At 45.6% G+C, this 16,340-nt stretch overlaps 1 protein-coding gene and 1 long non-coding RNA gene across 3 annotated transcripts in view; one reads left to right on the top strand and one right to left on the bottom strand.

Moving 5' to 3' along the window:
- Positions 1-16,340, top strand: part of LOC143832639 (uncharacterized) — a 53,998-nt gene that overhangs the window by 26,011 nt on the left and 11,647 nt on the right. The window lies entirely within an intron of this gene.
- On the bottom strand, positions 6,130-15,607 carry LOC143832232 (intelectin-1-like). 2 transcript variants are annotated; one of them, XM_077326361.1, is made up of 8 exons: positions 15,495-15,607; positions 13,679-13,748; positions 11,352-11,516; positions 10,379-10,626; positions 9,833-9,991; positions 8,908-9,028; positions 7,412-7,515; positions 6,130-6,395 (listed from the first exon to the last, which is right to left on the bottom strand). In XM_077326361.1, exons 2-8 carry the CDS (start codon positions 13,737-13,739, stop codon positions 6,243-6,245), a joined length of 1,011 nt encoding a protein of 336 aa, XP_077182476.1. In that variant the 5' UTR covers positions 13,740-13,748; positions 15,495-15,607; the 3' UTR covers positions 6,130-6,242. The 2 variants fall into 2 exon arrangements, with proteins under 2 accessions (XP_077182476.1, XP_077182466.1); XM_077326351.1 differs by lacking the exon at positions 15,495-15,607 and adding an exon at positions 15,249-15,405.

The following is a 16,340-nucleotide window of genomic DNA, read 5'->3' as shown; positions in this document are numbered from 1 at the left end:
ACTTTCAACTTGGCCACCAACAGTTCGTGATCAGAGCCACAATCTGCTCCAGGAAATGTTTTTACTCCTAGAACAGAGCTCCGCCATCTCTGACTGCAAGGATAAAATCGATCTGATTACAGTGTACGCTATCTGGAGATGTCCAGGTGTATAAATGGGATTTTAGGCTGTATCAAACAAAGTATCGTGTTCAGATCATGGGAGGTGATGGTACCACTTTACTCTGCTCTGGTTCGACCTCAGTTGGAGTACTTTGTTCAGTATTGGGCACCAAAGTTAAAGAGGGATGTAGATAAACTGGAGCGTGCCCAGAGGAGGGCAACAAAGATGGTGAGGGGTTTCCTGCCAGCAAGGAAAGGAAAAAAGCTCTTGGAAGGGCAGCAGAGAAGAGCTTCACTCTACATCCATCCCTGTAACGGACATTCTGCCCACAGCAACCTTAGTGTTCTATCTTTGAGCTGAATCAAAGAAGGTTTCTGTTCTGGCCTGAAGCCCAGGTTGGCAACTGACTCTTAAAGGGTCGAGTCAGAGAGGGTGGCCCCCTCCTCACAGACTCTTCTCAGACAGAAGAGATTTAGCCTAAGCATCCTGGGAAGAGTCTGGGTGGGGAAAAGAGGTGTTTAAAGAGCTGCCAAACAGCTGATCATCAGGATCCAAGGGACCAAGCCCTATGAAGATAGGTTGAGGGACTCGGGAATGTTCAGCCTGGAGAAAAGGAGGTTCAGAGGGGACATGATACCCTATTTAAGTATTTGAAAGGTTGTCATTTGGAGGAGGGCAGGATGCTGTTCCCATTGACTGCAGAGGAAAGGACATGCAGTAATGGGTTTAAACTACAAGTACAACGATATAGGCTAGATATCAGGGGAAAAAATTCACAGTCAGAGTAGTTCAGCAGTGGAATAGGGTGCCTAAGGAGGTGGTGAGCTCCCCCTCATTGGCAGTCTTCAAGCAAAGGTTGGATACACACTTTTCTTGGATGCTTTAGGATGCTTAGGGCTGATCCTGCGTTGAGCAGGGGGTTGGACTAGATGGCCTGTATGGCCCCTTCCGATTCTATGATTCTATGATTCATATGATTCTATGATTCTATGATTCTATGATCAGCTGACGGCAGGGTCCTTGTCAATGCTAAATTGCTGCTGCTGCTGCTGTTGTTGTTGTTGTTAGGTACAAAGTCGTGTCTGACCCATAGTGACCCCATGGACAATGATCCTCCAGGCCTTCCTGTCCTCTACCATTCCCCGGAGTCCATTTAAGTTTGCAGTGACTGCTTCAGTGACTTCATCCATCCACCTCATTCTCTGTCATCCCCTTCTTCTTTTGCCCTCAATCGCTCCCAGCATTAGGCTCTTCTCCAAGGAGTCCTTCTCCTGAGGTGGCCAAAGTATTTGAGCTTCATCTTCAGGATCTGGCTTTCTAAGGAGCAGTCAGGGCTGATCTCTTCTAGGACTGACCGGTTTGTTTGCCTTGTAGTCAAAGGCAGGGGTCATCAACCCCCGGTCCGCGGTCCGGTGGCGGGCCGCAAAGGCCACGGTACCGGGCCGCCGCCAGCCACGCCTGCCTTCCCCCGCCGGCAGCAATTAGGAAGGGAAGAGGCAGGCGCAGCCGCCGGCATGGCAGTGACGCAAACGCGCATGTGCGCTATTGCCGTGCATGCACGTTAGCGCCCCTAGTGGTGAAATGTGCACGTGCAGTTGCCGCGCATGTGTATTAGCCCCACCTGGTGGCGAAAACACGCATGCGCGGCAATTGCGTGTGTGCGTTTTTGCAGCACCCGGGCCGTCGGTGTCAAGCGTTGAAAGAACTCACAACTAGCTTCTTAATAATAAGAAAGCTTTATTGAGAAGTACTACAAACATCAAGACTGGCGAAGTCAAATCTGACTTGAGTACAGATTTGCTTCCACTTATCAATACGATTCTCCCGCCCAAAACTTGAAAGTTCCCAAGGGAGGGGAGAAGGAGAGAAGAGACACAAGCAATTAAAAACAGTGATACATTCTCATGGCCTTGACTGTACTGCACGGTTGATAGCGAAACCAGGCCCAGCCGAGAGGCCCCAACAAGTGATAAGAGTTACAACAACATATATTTCACTTTCTACTGTTAGCGTGATTACAGAACCTGGAGCAACCAGGCGCCAAGCAATATAACTGTCATGGAAGAACTCAGGCTAATTTATGGCAGGGATTCTAACAATCCTGACAGTCGGGTCTTCCCTCACTCCGGAGGCAGTCCCTGACCTGAGAAAGGTTGGGGACCGCTAGTCTAAGGGACTCACAGGGGTCTTCTCCAGCACCAGAGTTCAAAAGCCTCAATTCTTTGACGCTTGGCCTTCCTTATGGTCCAACTTTCACAGCCATACATTGCAACTGGGAAGACCATAGCCTTGACAAGACGCACTTTTGTTGGCAGGGTGATGTCTCTGCTTTTTAGGAAGCTGTCTAGATTTGCCATAGCTTTCCTCCCCAGGAGCAAGCGTCTTTTAATTTCTTTGCAGCAATCCCCATCCGCAGTGATCTTGGAGCCCAGGAAAATAAAATCTGTCACGACCTCCATTTCTTCCACATCTATTTGCCAGGAATTGAGAGGGCTGGATGCCATGATCTTCGTTTTCTTGATGTTTAGTTTCAAGCCAACTTTTGCACTCTCCTCTTTCACCAGCATCAAGAGGCTCTTTAGTTCTGCCATTAGAGTGGTATCATTTGCATATCTGAGGTTGTTAATATTTCTCCCAGCACTCTTTTTTTTAAATAATTTTATTATTTATTATTATATGAAGCATTTACAGAAAGTAAAGAGAAAAAAGTGACCAGCTGATATGGTTTGCCATCCTCTTTTAACATACATATTCAGTTCCCATCACATATTAATCTTAATCTAGAAGTTTTTACCATCTTAGCAAAATGATTGTTAATACGTATGAGAATATGATCTGTTATAAGAATATATTCTATTATTATCTTAAGTGATATAAGGTCAGTCGCCTTCATAAATTGCCCCTGACCTAAGAGGTACTGCTGCTGTCTTGTTAATACATTTGAAATATAGTTTGCCATCCTCTTTTAACATACATATTGGCATACATATTCAGTTCCCATCACATATTGATCCTGATCTAGAAATCATCTTTCTTAGCAGAGTAATTGTTGATACATATGAGAATATAGTCTATTATAAGAATATATTCTATTATTGTCTTAGATGATATAAAGTCAGTTCCCTTCATATATTGGTTCTGTCCTAAAAGTTACTGCTGCTGTCTTCCCTACAGGAAACCAGGAGAATGCTCCACTGTTCATCACATCCTTCAGGTGGTCGCAGAAAATGAAATTGTGTTTTTTTTCCATAGTAGAGTATTTTCAGGGCCAAAGAAGTCTCTGGGGCTTTTTGCACGGCTTCAAAATAGCACAATGGTTGCTAATTGAAAACGCTACTAATTTGCCTTAACGCATGACGTCGTAGACAATCTGCAACACTCCTGAAACCAATCAGCAAAAAGCGCTTCGTTGTAGCGCTTTTAGGGGAATCCCAAAAAGTGGATTCACCCTCCGGAAAGCGATACACTCCTGCAACCAATCTGCAACAGTAGCGAAAAAGACCTGTGCGTTCCCATTGTTGCGGTTTCTTCAAAGTCCCTCCTCCTGAGCCTGTCCTCCAAACTTCCGGCGAAGCGATCGCCATTTTTTTTTCTCCGAGCGAGTGGAGATCAACGCAACGGCGAGCCTCTGTTTAGCCAGTGAGGCTTCCCAGGCTGCAGTCCCTCCTCAGAGCTGTTTACAGTCACAAGAAGCCCGCAGAAGCCCGTTTGCTGATGTATTTTCCCTTTATTTTTCACACTGTTTCGGCTGAAAATCGCGCCCGTGAGGGGGGGGGAGGGGGGATTTTTTTTTCCACTCCGAGGCAGCGTGGCCACGATCAAATGACAGCTCAAACAGAGGCTTCCCGGCTTCAGTCCCTCCCCTTCAGTCACTAAGCACATACATTTCACACACACATTTCACACACACATTTCACACATTCCATTCAGCCGAAAATCGGGCCCGTGAGAGGGGGGGGGGATTTTTTTTTTTTCACTCTGAGGCAGCGTGTTAACGATCAATCGATCAAACGACAGCTCAAACACCCCAGGCAGCTGGATGGGTCTCTCCGTTGCAACGAATCTACCCAGATTCGTTACAATGGGTCCGTTTTTTTTTTTTTTTTAAACCTTCCTTAAAGGGAAAGGGGCTGTTTGGGAGCATGCTAACGGCTGCCCATTGGCTGCTTGACGGCCAGGGGCGGGACGAGCTTGGCAATAGCGCTTCCTTTCTAGCGATTTCTGCCGAGACCGGAAGCCTGTGGGAAACGCTAAAAAACGCAACTGATTCCACTACAAAGGCAGGTATGCATAACGACGAATTCCACTATTTTAAATGGCGATTTTTCATTCCGCAAACAATTTGCAACAAAGATCCCCGTGCAAAAAGGCCCTCTTACTTGATTCTTGCTTGCAGTCGCCTTTAAATAGGCTCTGTATACTTTGTCAATCCGGATCTCTTCCTCTGGTCGTACAGAGATATCTCCTGATAGCTTCCTGCGTGCTGTCGCCTTTGAATAGACTCTATTTATTTTGTTGATCCAAATCACTTCCTGCTCTAAATAGACTTCCAGGTTTTCGGTGCTTTCCTTCCTTAAATCTGTTTTCCCAAGTTCTTCCAAGGTGCTTTTGATTTTGACGTCTCTAGCTCTCTCCCCCTCCTGTTGATTAACTTCCAGACATTGAATTCTCGTTTGAAGTATTGTTGGCTGAATTGTGTCGGTTCTGTCTAAAAGCTCTTTGTTTGGTTAGTGGGTATAATTAGCTGGGAGCCTCTCACTCGACGAAAGAAGGAATTCACTTGTAAATTGGTTGAGGAGGGGGGGGGAAGAGCTTGTGGGGAAAGAAAAGGAAAAGCCAGAAAGCTTTCAATCCTTACTGTTGTAGGCTTCAGCTCCTGTCAGTCTGGTAAAAGATGGTCTGGGAAGAATATAGGGTCAGCTGGTCGTTTCAGGCTTAGAAAGTTATTTACGACAAGGGCGCCATCATGACCTTAAGCACATGCCGCGGTTGATCCGGAGAGCTCAGTCTCCCTCCCTCTCCACGGATCTGTAGGACCCTCAGGATGCCGTTCCCGGTTCCTGGGGCGACCGGCGAGCAGATTTGCGTATCTGTTCAGGTCTGCCAGGTGCGGTTGCTCCTGACCCTCAGCATGGCTTAAGAGCCGGCCAGAAATCCGACTGCTACGGCACCATCTTCAGTCGTCTCCTCTCCCAGCAATCTTGATCCCAATTTGTGACTCATCTAACCCCGCCTTTCTCATGATGTGCTCTGCATGCAAGTTAAATAGACAACGCGACAGTATACAGCCTTGCCGAACTCCTTTCTCAATTTTGAAACAATCAGTGATTTCATGCCAGGTTCTCACTGTTGCTTCTTGACCTGCATATAGGTTTCTCAAGAGACCGGTAAGATGCTCTTGACTTGCTAAAAAGAATCAGCCAAATAAAGCTCAAACCGATTTAGGATAAGTCAGTATTGATTTGCGTACTTTTAGTTCATCCAAGGTGAACCACCCATGCCTAGTTAAGAGCAGCAGACTCTAATCTGGAGAACTATATTTGATTCCCCATTCCTCTTCCACATGATGTCTAAGGGGTGGCCTTGGGCCAGTCACAATTCTCTCAGAACTCTCTCAGCCCCGCCTGCCTCACAAGGAACCTGCTATTAGGAAAGCAAGGAATGGCATTTGTAAGCTACTTTGAAACTCCTTACGGTAGTGTATAAAAAGCAATTCTCATTCTTCTAATGTTTTGCATTGTATTCTTATATGCAGTAGCCTGAAATCATGCACATATGGCATGTTTGGCAGCAGAGAACTTGTAAGAACATACAACAGACAGCATTTGCAGTGGACTGCACCCCACTTCCTGGCCTCTGGTCCAGTCTTAGAATTTTTTATTTCATTAAATGGCAGCCCTGTTTATCTATAGATCATGGATAATAATAACTGATATGATTCCATTAAGATTTGCTACAGTAGTGAGAAATAATCCCAGCTGATTCTTAGGCCATAAAAGAGAGAAATGATGACACTGACTTGAAAGGTTGTTGTTTATATTCATTTATTTGTAGGTTTGTAGACTTCCAAACCAGGAGGAAAACTGTCCCAAACTTCTAGGGAATGGCCCTGGTGCTTGTTCATGTCGGCCATCTTAGAATCAGTGGTAAAATATCAGCATTGCAGATTCCAATAATTGTTTGGAAACACTCAAGCCGCTGTGAGACCCATAGCCATCCCAGTCTAAGGCAGTGTAGTCACCACATTGCCGTGGACTTTCTTGGGGGAAATATCCTCCTCCACCCACACAGCTCTGGGGAAAAAGGAAAACAGGGATAATCTGAGGGCCATTCCGCACAATGACCAATGTTATTAAATGTTTGCAGTATGCAGAAACGCTATATTTAATAGTGGAATTTCTTCATTCCGCACACCTTCAATTCTAGCGGAATGTTGAAGTCCCAGTAGTGGTCTATTCATTCCCCACAGGTTTCCGTTCTCACTGGAATCGCAACAAAGGAGGCAATATTTTTCTGCACTTCTTTCTGCCCCTGGCCGTCAGTCAAACAGAACAGCCAATGAACTGTTGTGTTCGTGCTCCCGAAAAGCCCCTTTTCCTTTAAAAACCCGAAAACACCAGTAGCAACGAATATTTGTCCATTCAGAGTATCAGAAAGACCTTTTTCGCTGGTGTAGGGGCTGGCGCTTAATCGTTTACATGCTCTTCAAGAAAAAAAAAATTTCCCCCAGTGGGCGCAATTTCTGGTCGAAATTATGGGCAGTGTCAAAATGGGGGCTATATTGTGCTCAGAAACTTTAAAGACAATTGCAGAAGGGAGCTTTGTTTTACTGTTAAGCAGTTCTGTGGAGGGACTTCAGCCGAAGAAACCTCACTTATTTGTTGCTTTCACCGGTTTAAGGGGGAAAAATGGCGATCACGTCTCCGGAAGCTCGGGGGCGAGAGCTAGGGAGGGACATTCTTTCTACTGCTATTTTGAGAACGCACATGTCTTTCGTTGATGTGTTGCGGTTTGTGCTCAGAAGCATAGTGGTTTTTTTTGGGGGGGGGATCCACTTTTCTGGATTTCCCCCTTAGCGCTATAAAATTCCAATTGTTGCTGGAGTTCTGTGGGAGTTTTGCGGTTTGTTTACAACGTCATGCAGAACGTTAAATTAATAGCGTTTACAAAAAGTAAGACTTCGGCTACATTTAAGTTGTGCGGAATGTACCTGAGTTAGAATCTGGAGGTGGGGAGGGGATATTCAGCATTGCTGATGGAATAAGCCACTCCCAAATATTCACACATTGTCTTTAAGCAGCTTACTCACATGTTCTGAGTCGCATCCTGTTACTTTAATCCCAGCACACAGAGCCATGGCTGCTTTTTCATGATTAAACACCCGGAACTGAATGAAGCCAGGTTCAAACTCAGCTGGAAAGAAAGAAAGATAAACAGCAGGAAGGTGTCTTTTCCAGGAACTTGGTATTTGATTCAGATTCAGATATTTTTTTCTGTTACGTCCCAATCAGCAATCAATGATTTGCTCTTTTCATGCAAATCAGGATTCCAGGAGCAGAACCCACCACCACCTGAGGAACTGCTCTGTCTGCCAAGGGTTCTTTTGAATTAATTAATTAATTGGTTCTGGTTCGACCCTGTAGGCCAACAGAAAAGAACTCAGTTCCATCCTCTCTATGACATCCTTTCAAGTACTTGAAGATGGTTATCATATCACCTCTTAGTCTTCTCTCCAGGCTAAACAAACCAAGGTCCCCAAGTCTTCATATAATTTGTCTCCAAACCCCTCACCAAAATGTTTTAACTAAAGTGCATTTGTGGAGAGGGGGATCTCTAAATAAATATGGAAGACAAGCAAGATCTCTGTAATATTATGCAAATACAACTGATAATGGAGAACATAAAAAAAAAAAACAGGCATGTTTTTAGTGGCCAGTCTGTCACCAGTTAGAAAATACCACCAAACTGGCCCTGCTCAGTGTATATCTAAAGGAAAACTTCCAATGTAAGCCAAAAAACATGGTGATTAATTATCTCTTAGTCACAGCTAGATTGCTTATTAGCCAATGCTGAAAAAATGTTACAGGGATCTCCTTAGAGAGGTGGCATGCAAAAATAAGGAGAAAAACTCACAAATAAAATTAGATTAGTTCAGGGGAGAAAAAAAAGAAAGATAACTTCAGGATAGTTTGGAATGGTTATTTAACGTATCTGATGAAGTTTCCAGAATATATCTCATTTAAGAATATTCTTTATTTGGATTGAGGCCTTTTGCTGTTGCTGTTTACATTGGATTAAATGTGATTTATATAATATTCTTTAGAACTGGATTAAATAATGTTATGTGGAAAGAATGCCAGTTTGGATGTAAGCTACTCCCCCCTTTTATTTTTGGTTTAGCTTCTGTTTTTTTCTTATATACTTTTATGCCATTTTTGTCTTTCTTTTTTGGTTGGAACAATAATGTATTATGATGCTTTATTTCCATAAGTGTAATCAGATGGTTTTGTTCTGTTCTGTTTTTTCTGATGTGGCTTTTGTTTATATGTCTATAATAAAATTTATTTTTTTAAAAAGAAAAAGAAAACACCTCCTGAAACAAAGGTGAAATAACCATCCAATCTGGGGACTCACATATAGTTCAATTACATTTTAAAAATCTTGTACAGGAAAGCCAAAATTAGGTTATAATATCAGTTTAAAATTCTGTGATCCTTTATTTTCATCTCTGCAAGACTTTGATCCATCCTTGTTTTTTGGGTAAGTTTCTGCAGAGCATTTCACCCTGTCAAACAAATGATTTACCTCGTGCATTTGGAGAGTAAAAGAAAGATGTCTGCTCGGCATTACCATGGTCATAGAAAACTGGTACAAAAGGACCGTTGTTATCTGGACAGGTGCCAATTCCAAACTTTACTGGGTATTTCTAGAAAGGCAATCAAAGGACAAAGAAAAGCAGGCATGATGAAAACATATTAGAGAGCTAGGAGACCAGGGTTCAAATAGCCTCTCTGCAATGAAACATTGGGAGACTTTGGTGGAGTCAGCCTAAATGACAACACAGAGTTATTGTGAGGAAGAGATGGAGAAAACTGTGTAGACTGCCTCAAGTCCATTGGAATAAAGGTGGGATAAAATTGCAAGAGGGAGAGAGACATTGATCCATCACTGGGGGTGGGAGTTGGGAAGGAATTCCCTAGAGCAGGGGTAGTCAACCTGTGGTCCTCAAGATGTCCATGGACTACAATTCCCATGAGCCCCTGCAAGAAAACACTGGCAAGGGCTCATGGGAATTATAGTCCATGGACATTTGGAGGACCACGGCTTGACGACCCTTGCCCTAGAGCAAATATGTTAAACTTCCCTAGGTTTATGAGAGGATAAAAATAAAGGGGAAAGGCTAGCCTTGAATAAAAGGTTAGCTTGGAAAACATATTTTTAATGCTGTCTTCATAGAACAGTTGGCTAATCTCTGTCCTGGCTCCAAGACCAAAATCCATGCAACACAAGAGATCCATTATTATATTTCTCAGCTTTTCCCCTCCTATCAGCTATCTTCGGACTGAAAATTAAATAGGAAGAGCAGCGCTCAGAGAAGCAGCGAGCATGTAACAGCATTCTGAATTTCCTAGTTTCTTGAACTCAGCCAGTCCCACCCTTTCATGAGAACTCCACACGACTTGCCTTCTTCAAAGTCCCAAATGTGCAGACATTGGGCAGCCAGGCTTACCTGATAGAGTCTAAGAAGATTCCCTCCTTCAGCAGACAAGAAGCCTGTCTCCGTGTGATACCTCAAGATGGCAGCATCCCGCCATTCCTTCATGGGGGTGTTGTTGGGGACATGCCATATGGCCAAATCTCGTGCTTCAAGATCGTAATAGCCAGGATTCTAGAACATTAAAACAAAAAAACTCTTAGGGAAAAGCCTGATTGTACCTAAATCCTGGATTAAAGTAGGGTTGAAAGTTGGAATGCAGATGCTGCAATCCGTGGGAGTCTCCTGGGGGCAGGAAACTGTCACACGTTGATGTGCGATGTCATGACATGAGTTCCAGTTTGTACCAGAAGTGACACATGAGGAATGAATTCATCATTCAGCTGAAGTAGAGAGGCCCAGTGAGGCTGGCCAGCATTTTTTGTTTTAGTAATGGTAATATTCTAGAATGAAATCTGGATGTAGACCAATCAGGCTGTGGTTGACATGCATATGTCAGAATCCTGCATCTCTTCTTTCCAACCAGGAAGAGGTAGCCTGCGTATGAAAAGAGAGACTCGCCTTGAAGTCGTCACTAGTTGAGGCCAAGGCAGACCCAAAAGTTGCATTGTTAGCCCAGTTGCCGTCTCCCTGGGGGTAGTCATTTCTAGACCCTTGCTGGCTAGACCAGCGGTCTCCCTGAGTGCACTTCCCATTCATGTTGTTCTCATGGATGCTGGCCACCAGCGTCCAACCACCTCCGTTGGTAGTCATGTCACAGAAGGTTTGGTAGACTTCGCCTTCTTCCGTGGTCAGGTAGTACAAGCCATCTGCAGGAAGACAGATCATCCTGTACCAAAACTCACACTATGTTTATAGCATTGGCTTTAAACACCTTTTTTGTAACAGGCTGTTAGTACTTTTTGGTCCCAGTTTCAGTTAATTGAGGTGCTCAGTTTCTCAGCTCAGCCCTTGGATTAAGCAGTCTTACTGAATGTCAGTGGAAAAGCAACCATCTAGTTAGCCATTTTAAGGCCCAGCTTAACCTTGCCAGAAGAATTCAGCTGTGCAGTATTATGGGTGCATCTTGTGCCTCATATAAATTAGGGGTATATGTTAAGTGACATTAAGTTGCCTCCAGTTTATGGCAACTTTATGAGTTAATGACCTCCAAAACATCCTGTCATTAACAGGCCTAGCAAACTGAGGGCTGAGGCTTTCTTGACTATGTTGGATTTTCCCCTTTTGAAGAAGAAGAAGAATTGGTTCTTATATGCTGCCTTTCTCTACCCAAAGGAGTCTCAAAGCAGCTTACATTCACCTTCCCTTCCTCTCCCCACAATAGACACTCTGTGAGTTGGGTGAGACTGAGAGAGCCCTGATATTACTGCTCAGTCAGAACAGGTTTATCAATGCTGTGGCAAACCCAAGGTCACCCAGCTGGCTGCATGTGGGGGAGCGCACAATCGAACCCGGCATGCCAGATTAGAAGTCCGCACTCCTACCCACTACACCAAGCTGGCTCTCTTCCCCCATCCTTTTCTGTCTCACCAACCTGCCGCTCCTTCTAGCGCTGTTTTGATTTCCTTGCAGCTTCGAGGCAGAGTCCGGAGCAGGTTTGGGGGCAGGCCCTGATCATTCTGGAAACAAGTAGCATCTTCCCACTTAACCAACAGCCGGAGAATGTCCCGTTTCAAGGACGTCACACAGCCATTGCTCTCTGCAAGGAAAGGACTGATTAGGGAAGATCAGAAGTGATTTAAGGATTTGCGGGACCCATATCACCAAAGCCAGTTTAAGGATTCGTGGGCCCCTAGCAGAGTACAATTACGGCAGGAGCAGCCAGACTGTGGGCAGGAGGGCATACCAAAGAGGAAAGGAGTGTCACTCTGAGCATCCTGAAAGAGGGAAATGGAGGAGGAGACAGACTATGGCCCTGATCCATGTGGGGAAGGCACTGCACAGGGCTCCTGGAAGCTTGGGGCCTGTAGCACATTCTATATCAGCTGCATGTGCTACATGGATAAACTGGCCTTGGGGAAGATTTAAAGCAACTTTGCGCTTTAAAGCAACCTTGCCCCCCCTCCCCCGTGATGAAAGGGCCCCAGGGCAGAGTGAGCCCTTGAAATGCATGGCTGAAGCCAAAGGGGGGGGGGGTTGCAAGTGCCTCTGAGCTGGAGCTCGAAGTAGAGGTCACCAGAAAACTGATTTCCATTTAGACAAAGAATATATTATGCCTCAAGCCCCTTAAATAATTTTTTTTAAAGAAAGAAACAAAAAAGCTCCGTAAAATGTATGTTCAGATTAGTGAGCAGAGAGCAGAGAGTAGCATAAAATGGCGAATAATGGAATGATATCAGTCTCTCAACAATCCCAAGCAAAGGATCCAAAGGATAGCCCTTCCTTTTTAGGCTGCGACTCAACCAATCAGCAAGAGACAAACGTGCTATGTCAGCATTAGAAACATGTTTACAGCATTGTAAAAAGGGGGGGGGGGGAGTGCCGGTTAATCCGAAGCCACGGACATCTACACTTTCTTCTCTTGGGCTTCCATAGTGCTTTAGTCGGATATCCTGGAAAATAAGCGCTCCCTGATATTCTGGTGAAAAGGTAGGGTCAATGAGGGCCGAGGCATGGAGGCTGCAGATGGAAAATTTCCATCGACCAAAATCAAAATGGAAATCAATTTCAGTGCAGACGAGAGGGATTTAATCGATCTGGGATTGCAATAAAAGCTTCGTGCAGATTCAGCCCTGGCCTCAGTGTGCCTGGTGGGACAGCAGTATTTTGCAAATTCTTTGGAACTTCAACAGTTCTAAATCGCAGAGTATAACTCTGTATACGAATGAGATAAACCGAGTTGCTGAGATCCCCCCCCCCTTTATTTTGTTTGTGTGGGTGTCACTAGTTGGTTTCTGCACGTTGGTCAGATTGGAGAGATGCTTTTGGACCTCTTTGGCAGAGTTTGGACAGAGTGGAACACAGGTCACATAACCACACAAACCTATCATATATTTAACAAGTAGGAAGCTGAGTATGACCCAGTTCTAAGTACACCTAGCGACACATGAAGTTAACCATACATAGGGTTGCCATTTCAAGATAGGCCTGTAGATCTCCCAGAATTTCCCTGAAGAAGATGGCTGGACTCTATATTATAACTTATTAAGTTCACTTCCCTTCCAAAACCCTGGCATCCTTAGGCTCTGTCCCCAAAATTTCCAGATATTTTCCATACGTGAGTGGGCAACCCTAACTACCCATCTAGCCTGGATTTTGGCAAAAGAGTCCAAATATTTGTTCTCCTCCCATGCAGCTGCCAAACACCACCTCATTTTAAAGGGAAACAAGACAAGGGCTGTGTCGGTGCATTTGGAATTACTACAATGCGGACAAGTTGCAATGTATGGCTGCGAAGGCTGCGAAAGTTGGACCATAAGGAAGGCCGAGCGTCAAAGAATTGAGGCTTTTGAACTCTGGTGCTGGAGAAGACTCTTGCGAGTCCCTTGGACTGCAAGGCGAACAAACCGGTCAGTCCTAGAGGAGATCAGCCCTGCCTGCTCCTTAGAAGGCCAGATACTGAAGATGAAACTCAAATACTTTGGCCACCTCATGAGAAGGAAGGACTCCCTGGAGAAGAGCCTAATGCTGGGAGCGATCAAGGGCAAAAGAAGAAGGGGACGACAGAGAAGGAGGTGGCTGGATGGAGTCACTGAAGCAGTAGGTGCAAACTTAAATGGACTCCGGGGAATGGTAGAGGACAGGAAGGCCTGGAGGATCATTGTCCATGGGGTTGCGATGGGTCAGACACGACTTCGCACATAACAACAACAACAACAAGTCTGGCAGCTGTTTTTCCCAAAAGAATATATGCACACTTACCGCACCATTGGCCTTTTGGGAACACAATCACACACAGCAGGATGACCACAAATGTCTTCATTTCCCAGAGCTGTAAAAGCCAAAATCTGTTATGCAAGAACTATTAAATGCTGGGTTCAATAAAAACTCCAAATACTATTTCCCCAAAATACAGCTCTTTTACTGAAAACCAGCAATTGAACACAGAACAACCAACAAGAACTTACGTACATTTGGAGGTTCCCACCAAAGCTGGTGATTGGCCTAAATTGGAGCCCTCTTATAGATATATACAGCTTAGTGTCATGGTTAAGAGGGGAGGCTTCTAATCTTGCAAGCCAGGCTTGATTGCCTGCTTCTCCACATGCATCCAGCTGGCTAATTTTGGGCTAGTCACAGCCCTGTCAGAGCTCTCTCGGCCCCACCTACATTACAGGGTGTCTGCTGTAGAGAGAGGAAGGGAAGGCGATTGCCAGATGCTTTGAGACTCCTTTGGGTAGAGAAAAATGGGGTTTAAAAACCAACTCTTTCTCTTCAAGTCTCTAATGGCAGGTCAGATCCTGCATGTCAACGAGTGATCTTCAAGAGTCTCTGAAAGAGGCTCTAAGCTCCCTGGCTCTGAAAGTCTACATACACAACAAGAACTCTGCCCACAATGAAATACTCCCACATGAAGAGACATGCAGACCACTTGCTTAGCAAGCTCAGTTGTATATATTTTGAAGCTGCTGTATATCCAAAAATGAAAATGATCGAAAAGCTGATTTTCACTTGATAGAATATAACATTTTAAATTCTTGGGCACAATTATTCATGATGGCTAATATGAGTTCAGTGACAAACTGAGAACAAAGATGAGGATCCAGCACTTAAGTTTGCAAAGTTACAGAAATCATTGCAGACTTTATTCTGACACATAAGCCTGTACATACCACACTCTCCAGCAATATTTATTTACTCTAGTTAAAGACTCGGAAGGGTCTCCAATGCTTTGAAAAATATATACATCTGACTTCTGAGGGGTGGACAGGAAGAAGCTCAGGACCTGCAAGATGGAGCTCTTCCACCAGGCGTATGGTTGAGGCCAGGGCGGGGTCTTGGTGTTACCATTGGAGGATCCCCCCAAAGTATGATTAGATCCAGTCCCTCGCTCCCAGTGGAAGAGAACTTGACTCATGGACGGAATGGGGTGGGGAGTGGGAGATTAGAACTCTTTATAGGAATAGATCGCCATCTGATTTAACTGTATCATAAGGGGTATTTATTGGGGGTTTTATTGTATTTTATCACTAGAAATAAAGCCCATTTTATATGACAATAAAATGGGCGCTAGGCCCCGGACCCCGGGGAAGCCTTCGCAGGGCAAAGGCTTCCCGGGGGGGGGGATGGGCGGAGATCGGCTCTCACACCCCGGAGCATGGCCGGGGTTTCTTGAGGCTGCTCCTACGGAGAAGGCGGAGAGCCCCCCACCCACGGCCAGACCATGGACGGCACTTCTCCCGGCTACAGGAGAGGCCTCGCCGCGTCTACGAGCGCATGATATGCCACAGCAGGATAGGTACAGGGGTGTACAGGAATATTCTCAGCTCACCTGTTCTGCAGTTTACCTTCCTCCCCGCTTCTGATTTAGTGCAAATGGCTTAAAATGGAAGAAAGGCCTGCTGGGTCATGTCTGTCCCTGTCTCTGCCACAACCAAATTGACTTTGGAGCTTTGATAAACACATCAGGGCAGGCAGCTCAGAGTGGCCAGAAATTGTTGACACACAGAGGGCAGGAGGGCAGTGAACAGAGCTGGACTCGCTTTCTTTCCCAAGATTACAAAATGATTCCTCTCACCAATTGGGCCCTTGCAGTGTCCCTGGAGGTGATAGAAGTGCTGGTGGCAAAGAGGTGAGCTATGCATGCGGTAGACTGATGACTCCTCCGCTCACTGGCTCTGACAAAAGTATACTAGGAGGGGAAAACATCACTGGAAAAAGCTCCACCTCTTGCCCACTCCCCCACCCCCCAGTGGGGGAAGGAGAATGAACAGGCTCACCAAGGCCTAACAGCAGACTGGCTTGTTGTGGCTGCTAGGTTTGCCAGCTCTAGACTGGGAATTTCCTGGAGATTTGAGGGGTGGAGCCTGGGGACGGTGGGGTTTGGGGTAGGGGTGAGCCTCTGTGGGGTATCTGTTCCACATATATTCTGGTAAGGCCTTGGAGGAGGAGTGAGTCTCATGGCTTGTGCCACTCAGCACTGTCCCGCTCCTGAGTGCCTCCTCCTCTATCCAGCTTCCCTGTCTGTCCAGCAGCCAGCCAGCCTTCCGTCCCCGCCCCTGACTACCCCCTCCTCCTTCCACTTCCCTTCGAGGAACTGATCTCTGTTGCCAGTTGTAATATGAGGAAATCTTCAGCCTCCCCCTGGAGACTGGCAGCCCTAGTAGCAGGTGGCCCAAAGGACCAGCTCACTCACTTCCTTGCTGTTGCTGCTTACCCCAGTTAGCCAGTTGGCTTGCTTGCTGCCACAATGGCTGGCCCGGATGGATGGCTTGTTCTTTTGCTGCCATGGCGGCTGCCTGAGAAGCCTCTAGTTGGGTGACCTTGGGCTCGCCACAGCACTGATAAAGCTGTTTGGACTGAGCAGTAACATCAGCTCCACCAACCTCACAGGAATGTGGGAGGAGGAAAGGGAAGGTGACTG

The sequence above is a fragment of the Paroedura picta genome, chromosome 1, assembly GCF_049243985.1.
Source record: "Paroedura picta isolate Pp20150507F chromosome 1, Ppicta_v3.0, whole genome shotgun sequence".
NCBI lineage: Eukaryota > Metazoa > Chordata > Lepidosauria > Squamata > Gekkonidae > Paroedura > Paroedura picta.
The sequence above is the reverse complement of the archived record's forward strand: the minus strand, read 5'-3'. Positions and strand labels throughout refer to the sequence as shown.